This window comes from Salmo salar, chromosome ssa10, assembly GCF_905237065.1.
Source record: "Salmo salar chromosome ssa10, Ssal_v3.1, whole genome shotgun sequence".
In the NCBI taxonomy this organism is placed as follows: Eukaryota; Metazoa; Chordata; class Actinopteri; order Salmoniformes; family Salmonidae; genus Salmo; species Salmo salar.
The window spans coordinates 60,734,954-60,744,355 of record NC_059451.1 but is presented as its reverse complement, the minus strand read 5'-3'; the positions used below and the strand labels follow the sequence as shown (position 1 = coordinate 60,744,355).

General features: G+C 39.9%; 1 protein-coding gene across 1 annotated transcript; it reads right to left on the bottom strand.

The window, feature by feature from the left end:
• Window positions 1-250: 250 nt before the first annotated feature.
• Window positions 251-9,402, bottom strand: LOC106560679 (ATP synthase subunit g, mitochondrial). Its single transcript, XM_014123786.2, has 3 exons — window positions 9,230-9,402; window positions 2,474-2,634; window positions 251-428 (listed from the first exon to the last, which is right to left on the bottom strand). The coding sequence occupies exons 1-3, from the start codon at window positions 9,279-9,281 to the stop codon at window positions 330-332; spliced, it is 312 nt and encodes a 103-aa protein (XP_013979261.1). The 5' UTR covers window positions 9,282-9,402; the 3' UTR covers window positions 251-329.

Below are 9,402 nucleotides of genomic sequence, written 5' to 3'. Positions count from 1 at the left end.
GGATGTTTTGTTCACAGGTTGGTGGAACCTTAATTGGGGAGGACGGGCTCATGGTAATGGCTGGAACGGGATGAGTGGAATGGTATTAAATACAGTTTCCATGTGTTTGATGCCGTTCCATTTACTCTGTTCCAGGCACTATTATGAGCTGTCCTCCCCTCACCAGCCTCCACTGGTTGTGTTGTGTGTGTGTGTGTGTGTGTGTGTGTGTATGCGTGTATATATAAAGGTTCAAGTTACAGTGCAACAGTTCTTTAAACAATAGACATTTTATTAATTGGATCTCCACAAGTGGAAGTTAAGAGTGTACAATAGCGACAGAACAAGGTTTAAACGGCGTATCCAACAATGCCTCCTTTTCCGATGCACTCTCCAATGTAGAACCACATCAGCACTTCAGTGCAGACCAATCCATTTCTGAACGCATCCTGTAACAAAAGCACATTGACATTAATCCCAAACAAATACCATTGAGTCATATCTAAAAACCAACATGACAGACAATTCCATATTTCCCAATTGGTTAGGATGTAGGCCTAATGTCTCCTAGTGGATTGCAGCTACTTATTTTGATAATGAAGGGACTACTTGTAAGAGTTGAGATAAGTCACAACCAATGCTCCCGCTAAGCTGTGCGTTTGTGCAAGCAGCAGCCCCAAGACTACCACGAGCTGCCGCTCAGAAATATCATCCCACAGAGAGAAGCAGGAGATTGAACTTGACAATTTTCTAGAGCAGTGGTCACAAACCAGTCGATAGCAAACCTGATCAATCTCCAAGGCATTCCTAGTCGGTCGACTGTCAACACTTTGTATTCAACCCTTATATAAACCATAAAATGCATTTTCCAATCAGCGCTACAACAGTAATGAATGAGTGGGAAAGTATATTTTGGCTTGGGTTATTTGTGGCCTGGGTCTTTAATATCGAGGAATATTTCACGTTCTCTGTTCATAGGTGTAACATGATTTTGTACATGAGGAAATAATGGAAGACTGTGTCCCTTTTTGGTCAGTGTCAGCGAAGAGATGAGAGGCGGAACTTCAGTCTGCTGCTCTCTCCCTCCACTAAAGCTGACTACAGATGTAGACTCCATCATTCCAGTAAAATAAAAAGCAAATTATTGAAATGTAGGCTCACTCAACTGTGTTTCACAAGTAATACAACAGATCCATTACCAGTGTGATCATATAGACTAGTTCCATTTTTTTAATAGAATTTGTACAAAAGAAAATGTCCCGAACAGTGCATTGGCAGGGCAATTCAAGCAAAGCCAATATGCGGTGGTAATGTATTGGGCCTATAGCTTACTGCACAAACCTCATTGCTAGAGTACTGTTTTTAATTGGTTAATGTTGCATATTCTTACAAATCACCAGCGGTAGATCTCGGCTTGTATTTGAATAAAGTTGGTGACCACTGTTATAGAGTTCCCTGTTAACACTTTCAACATTTCCCTTTACTGTGGCAATTGTGACACGCAATATTAGCCACTTTCAATGCAACATACCAAAACAAACTATGCAACAGATTGTTGTAGGCAGAATGCATTGCAGTAGGATTCTATTGCATTAACACGCACTACTCAGACCGTACTCTAAACAGACCAGTGCAGCATAAACAATCAGAGCTGCAGTAGGTCTATATGCAAATAGACCATTTCCATTGAACTGGACTGTGTTTACAGCATGAGTGGTTGTGAGTAGATGTGCTTGTTTAGAGATCAAAGCCAGAGATGCATGTAGCCACGTGTGCACATTTGTTCATATCCTTTACTAGTTAGTGAGTTATTAGCCCAGTTATAGATCATTTGTAGTCAGCACAAAACGTGTACATTTCTAGACATATTTGAAAAGCGAATAAGGAGCTTTTTTTTGTCTTAAAGGGGCAGTGATGTATTTTGAGACAGGCTTGAATAAGTTAATTGGCCAATAGGCAGAGGGTAGCATCATTTGTCTGATTCTCTGTAATAATGGTATGGGAATAATAATGCATTTTATTTTGTAAAGTGGTTTCTTACATCAAACAACATGTCCAGTCACCACCTTGTCTGAAGGACAAGTGGATAAACAAGTTGATGTCAAGCCCTGCATGTTTTAAGAAAAAAAAAAAAAGTCTCATGGAATGTAGGCCTGCATGGATTGGATTCTACTGTAGACAATGATAGAACAGCTATTTCTATATGTTAAAATGCTATGGGATGCACTTTCTCCATTGTTTTTGATGGTAGGCCTACATTATGATCAAATAGCCACAGTACAGCCCCAGTATTCACAGGAAATGCACGCCGGAAGTTCACAACGTTCAAGTTTGCGCTCAGCAGACCTGAAATTTGCTCAGTGAAAAATTGTTTTTGAGGGAACATTGATCACAAAACCCACATTCAGAGAGCCAATGGGCAAAATAATGAACTTGCTAGCTACTTATACAGTATTGCATTGATACCCACTCAAGCAATCTTCTCAGTTCTCACCTTCACTGTCGTCTGTCCAAGGCGTCCACTGTTGACACCGGTGAGGATGTTCTTGATTCCTGCAATGGCCTGGGGAATCTCGGCAGGGGAAGGGGGCACAAGCTCGACTTTAGCGTAGTGCCAGAAGGTCGCTAGCCGGGGCTTGGAGTAGGTGGCAGCGGCTGAAAAAACAAAATGAACACGCCATGTCATGAAATGTGTCCTCTGCTGCACACTGCTGGGTCAAGCGAGATAAGAAACATTAGCTAACGTTAGATGTAGTTTACAGGTGAGACAGCTAGGTGACTCAAAGAGCTTGTCAGAACACCTACCTGAGATTGACATTTAGCTAGTTAGCCAACTAACACTATCTACTATAATCAGTTACCACATCTAACTAACACTATCTACTATAAATAGTTACATCTAACTAGCTAGCCAACACTTAGTTGGAAACAAGTTTTTATTCGAGATTGATGGTGACTTGGCTTGTTCGTTTGTCTACCATTAGCTAACTACACTGAGTGTACAAAACATTACCACCACAAGGATATACACTTTATTCAGTACTACTGCAGTTACTAAATAATTCCAATAGATGGCAGCATAAGACCACAAATGACATTTCAGAATATTATTTAGCTTTCTCCCTGGATACACCACTCCCCTCACAGAAGAATTCCTGCTTTTTTCTGTCCCTTCCTTTCCACACTGCTAACACAAGAGGAAGAACTGAAAAAGCGTTTAACATATTACTGTGACGTATTATAATGATGCTTCATGTTTATTATTACCAGTTTTTATGCTCATGTTTATACTTCATTACTATAACAATTATCAATAAGGCTGAACATTAATTCAGTCACCTCTGGTTGACAAAAACGTATTTTCCTAGTACATTCATTGACAAATTCATCAACCAGCATCGACCCGCTCTGCCTTCTCGCGCAAGCGAGGGCATGTTGAGGTAAATTCGCTAACCGCGAGGATTGCATGATGTAATTTATTGGCAGGCTGGAAGATGCACTCGTCCTCTCTATTCCGAAGCAGTTTGCTCCCAATATGATACGTTAAGGTCTTTTTATAATGCAATTCAACTAAGGTTGAGGGTAGCGCATCTGACAAGTGATTATTTGGCCGGGGTTCAGTACCTGCTATAATCACTATTTTTTTGCTCTCCCAAAAGCAACACAGGCTTAATACAAGATATTTTGCTAACTGTAAAGTCATGGGACATTGGTTGCATGCTATTTTATGTCAATCATATTGCTGCTATAGCCTATAAATGATGCTTCGGGGTCTTATGCTTCCATCTATTGGAAATATTTAGCAATTAAAAGTTATTAATTCACGTAAAGACATCGGTGAGGCAGCTGAGAAATAAAATGTATTTTTCCTGTTAATTCCTTAGATCAGTCAAACCTGCCCCACGCCAATTGCTGGACTTTCACAGAGGTTACTAGGTCACCCAGTTCATACCACATTTGAAAAAAGAAAACAATGTGGCTTGTTTACCAAGTGTTCTGCCTTGCAATAATAAATATAAAACAACTAATAACAAAACAGCTAAATGCTTAGACAGGTTTTGATGAACAAAATAATCTAAATGCTATTTAGTACTGTAATGGTATTAAATATCATATTAATACTAAAATGGTTTCTAAAAGTTCTAGGCTACCCTACCCTAGAATTAGGGGTTAGGGTTAACCTGTCTGGGATAAGGGGCAGTATTTTCACGGCCGGATAAAAAACGTACCTGATTTAAACTGGTTACTACTCTTGCCCAGAAACGAGAATATGCATATTATTAGTAGATTTGGATAGAAAACACTCAAACAGTTTTAGAAACTGTTTGAATGGTGTCTGTGAGTATAACAGAACTCATATGGCAGGCAAAAACCTGAGAAGATTCCAAGCAGGAAGTGGCCTGTCTGACAATTTGTAGTCCTTCTGTTGCATCTCTATCGAAATTACAGTATCTGTGCTGTTATGTGACACTTTCTAAGGCTTCCATTGGCTCTCTAAAGCCTTCAGAAACCGGATTGACGCGTCTCCTGTCTCTGGGCAGATAACAGCAGCTCAGTTTGTCAGTGGACTGCCTGGTGACAGAGACTGGAGATGAGCGTTCACGAGACCTCACCATTTTTTTCTTTCCCTCTTTCAATGAATACAACGTTGTCCGGTTGGAATATTATCGCTATTTTATGAGAAAAATAGCATAAAAATTGATTTTAACTTCCCTGGGCTAGCGTCCCACCCTAGTCAACAGCCAGTGGAATCACGTGGCGCGAAATACAAATACCTCAAATGCTATAACTTCAATTTCTCAAACATATGACTATTTTACACCATTTTAAAGACTCTTGTTAATCTAACCACATTGTCCGATTTCAAAAAGGCTTTACAGCAAAAGCAAAACATTAGATTATGTCAGTAGAGTACCCTGCCAAAAATAATCACAGCCATTTTCAAAGCAAGCATATATGTCACAAAAACCAAAACCACAGCTAAATGCAGCACTAACCTTTGATGATCTTCATCAGATGACACTCCTAAGACATTGTTATATAATACATGCATGTTTTGTTCAATCAAGTTCATATTTATATCAAAAACCAGCTTTTTACATTAGCATGTGCTGTTCAGAACTAGCATACCCAACGCAAATTTCCGGTGAATTTACTAAATTACTCATGATAAACGTTCACAAAATACATACATTATTTTAAGAATTATAGATACAGAACTCCTTTATGCAATCGCAGTGTCAGATTTTAAAATAGCTTTTCGGTGAAAGCACATTTTGCAATATTCTGAGTACATAGCCCGGCCATCACGGCTAGCTATTTTGACACCCACCAAGTTTGGGAAAACCTAAACTCAAAATTACTATTAGAAAAATTGGATTACCTTTGCTGTTCTTTGTCAGAATGCACTCCCAGGACTTCTACTTAACCAACAAATGTTGTTTTGGTTCCAAATAATCCATAGTTATATTCAAATAGCTCCGTTTTGTTTGTGCGTTCAGGTCACTATCTGAAGGGTGACGCGCATTTCGTGACAAAAAAATTCTAAATATTCCATTACCGTACTTAGAAGCATGTCAAACGCTGTTTAAAATCAATTTTTATGCTATTTTCCTCGTAAAATAGCGATAATATTCCAACCGGGCAACGTTGTATTCATTCAAAGGCTGAAAGAAAAAAAATTGAGAATTCTCAGGAATGCGCATCTCCAGTGTCACTGTCCCCAGGCTGACCACTCACACATTCTCCTGCTGTTCTTCGCCCAGAGACAGCAGACACCCCATTACACTTTCTGGCGGCTTTAGAGAGCCAATGGAAGCCTTAGAAAATGTCACGTTACAGCACAGATGCTGTATTTGATAGAGATGCAACAGAAGGACAACAAATTGTCAGAGAGGGCACTTCCTGTATGGAATCTTCTCAGGTTTTGGCCTGCCATATGAGTTCGGTTATACTCACAGACACCATTCAAACAGTTTTAGAAACTTTAGAGTGTTTTCTATCCAAATCTACTAATTATATGCATATTCTAGTTTCTGGGCAAGAGTAGTAACCAGATTAAATCGGGTACGTTTTTTTATCCGGCCGTGCAAATACTGCCCCCTAGCCCCAACAGGTTAAACAGCGTTTGACATGCTTCTAAGTACAGCAAAGGAACATTTTGAATTTTTTTGTCACGAAATGCGCTCGCGCGTTACCCTTTGGATAGTGACCTGAACGCACGAACAAAACGGAGGTATTTGGATATAACTATGGATTATTTGAAACCAAATCAACATTTGTTGTTGAAGTAGAAGTCCTGGGAGTGCATTCTGACGAAGAACAGCAAAGGTAATCCAATTTTTCTAATAGTAATTCTGAGTTTAGTGAGCCCCGAAGTTGGCGGGTGTCTGAATAGCTAGTCTGTGATGGCTGAGCTATGTACTCAGAATATTTCAAAATGTGCTTACGCCGAAAAGCTATTTTAAAATCTTACACCGCGATTGCATAAAGGAGTTCTGTATCTATAATTCTTAAAATAATGTATGTATTTTGTCAACGTTTATGATGAGTAATTTAGTAAATTTACCAGAAGTTTGCGGTGGGTATGCTAGTTCTGAACATCACATACTAATGTAAAAAGCTGTTTTTTGATATAAATATGAACTTGATTGAACAAAACATGCATTGTATAACAATGTCCTAGGAGTGTCATCTGACGAAGATCATCAAAGGTTAGTGCTGCATTTAGCTGTGGTTTGGGTTTTTGTGACATATATGCTTGCTTTGAAAATGGTTGTGTGATTATTTTTGGCTGGGTACTCTCCTGACATAATCTAATGTTTTGCTTTCGCTGTAAAGCCTTTTTGAAATCGGACAATGTGGTTGGATTAACGAGAGTCTTATCTTTCAAATGGTGTAAAATAGTCATGTTTGAGAAATTGAAGTTATAGCATTTTTAAGGTTTTTGTATTTCGCGCCACGCTCTACCATTGGATATTGGTGAGGTGATCCTAGATGCAAGAAATAGGTTATATGTAGGGTTAGAGTTTCTGTATAGCACTTTGTGACATCTGCTGATGTAAAACAGGCTTTATAAATAAATGTGATTGACTGTTACAGGCTAACCTCACCGCTCGCGTCGCGTGCGCGTTGCAAAATAAATTTAGAAATCTATGTTATTCAATTATTGCGCCAACGAGCGTCTGCGGTGCCAAGGGCTAAAATAGAAATCAGTTCTATTTCTGACGCAGATTGTGCTCCAAGTCCTGCCTCTCCCATCTCCTCATTGGTTTATAGAAGCAGTTACCCACGTGCCATCTCCTCATTGTTTATACCCACGTGGGTGACTGAAAGACGAACAAGGTCAGTGGCGGTAATGCACCTAATTTATGAAAGTTGCCAATCGCAATATAAAGTCAAGAGAAGAAAAAGCCTAGAAGGATGAGAGATGACTAGAGATTCGGTTGGCCGTTTTATGTGTGGATTAATTGTCGGAGTAGAGGACCTTGTGCATTTCAGGTAAAATAACAACTCAATGTTTATATCCCAGGACAAATTAGCTAGCAACAGCAGGCTAGCTAAATAGGACAAATTAGCTAGCAAGTGCAAGCTAACTAGCTAAATTTCCATAAATGTTAAATGCTTTTCGACCTAACCCCAAATTTAATATAATTGGTTCAGAGTTTGTTTTGATATTTTAACCTGCGTGTCGTGATCGCGTTTGGTGTGGGGGGACAAAATAAATGTATGCACGATGGAGCACGCACACAGCCGGTTTGGGTTCCGTGTTAGTGTTTTTAAGGCAAAAAACAGTATGGGTTTATAGCTCTCTTGCTCCGCCCTGTGGCCTTCTGTGGGTACTACAAACATAATTCACGACACTCGCCAGGCTCTTAATCTGAGGTAGCAACTGTGTCAGATCTACAAAATCAATGAGCTAGCTAGACCTATCCATTTCTTTTGCAACTCAATTAGTTCAATTCGATGCCTACGAAGGAAGATTGGCGCATATCAAATTACCCAGCAGCCATTTAAAAACAACAAATCATCAAAGATTAATTCTTAGTTAAAAATGTATTCTGGCTGTTTAAAATCAAATTAAAGTTTATTTGTCACGTGCGTCGAATACAACAGGTGTAGGTAGACCTTACAGTGAAATGCTGAATACAACAGGTGTAGGTAGACCTTACAGTGAAATGCTGAATACAACAGGTGTAGACCTTCCTGTAAGTAAGCATTTCACAGTCTCTAACCAATAGTGCAAAAAAGGTGTTAGGTGAACAATCGGTAAGTAAAGAAATAACAGTAGCGACGATATATACAGTAGCGAGGCTACATACAGACACCGGTTAGTCAGGCTGATTGAGGTAGTATGTACATGTAGATATGGTTAAAGTGGCTATGCATATATGATGAACAGAGAGTAGCAGTAGCGTATAAGACGGGGTGGCGAGACACAATGCAGATAGCCCGGTTAGCCAATGTCCAGGAGCACTGGTTGGTCACATCTTGAAAAAGATGACAGGGACCTAAGTTTTTCTTAGGTTTTACACCTTTTTCTGAAAAAAATATGGTTAACCATGATCAGAAAATGAATAACGCGCCCTTAGCATCGTGTGTCACCACAACGTGTACTCTAAGCGATCAGTGAGCTTGTTAATAATAAAGTTACCTGAGGTAAACCTGCAACTTAACGCGGGCTCAACTCATTGCAAACAATGCGAAGCAGGCATTGTAACGCAAACCAACGGGCACCGCTCCGAAGGCCAGTTGGCGGAGCGGTGCTCCATAGAACTAATAGGAGCTGGCAGGGGTGAAAGATGCCCTAAAATAAAGCCTGAGTTTTCGCGATTACTTCATAACTACGGCAAGCAGCTGGATCATAAGGTCTTATTATGAAAAATGGGCACCATGCAATGAACTACTTTATAAAAACGTTACAAATGTCAGCCTACTGTGGGAAACATTGGCGTCAACATCTCGGTAGAACACTTTCGAGACCTTGAAGAGTCCATGCCCCGACGAATTGAGTCTGTTTTGAGGGCTAACGGGGGGGTACAACTCAATATTAGGAAGGTGTTATTGTTTTCTACACTCAGTAGTTAGCTAGCTGCAGCCGGCAAGATGCGCTAAACTGTGACATAGCTAACTAACTACTAGCATAGCCACCGATGCCATGCCAGCGTGACTGTCAACTTGAATACAATAACTTGCATGTTTTAATAGCGTCGACGTTAAGCTTATGTCTAAATACAATCATTTAATTTACCTCCGATCAAAGTAGGTACTTTGGCCACCAATTTCTGGACCGCCTGTGCCATGATGGTTTGCTTTAGAGTCGTGAAAAATACGCAATCGTCTATTTGCTGCAACTGAATGTCACCTCCAGCAAGAAGGACCCCTCAAGTGCGGCTGCCCTATGATCTGCCTGAACAGAAATAG

What these genes read in the sequence shown, in the direction of transcription:
- LOC106560679 (XM_014123786.2), bottom strand. Translation starts at nt 9,281, where the DNA reads ATGGCACAGGCGGTCCAGAAATTGGTGGCCAAAGTACCTACTTTGATC. An exon ending in AGTACCTACTTTGATCGGAG is followed by an intron (nt 2,635 to 9,229) that starts GTAAATTAAATG and finishes TTGTTTTTTCAG; the next exon opens with CCGCTGCCACCTACTCCAAG. An exon ending in TTGGACAGACGACAGTGAAG is followed by an intron (nt 429 to 2,473) that starts GTGAGAACTGAG and finishes CTTTTGTTACAG; the next exon opens with GATGCGTTCAGAAATGGATT.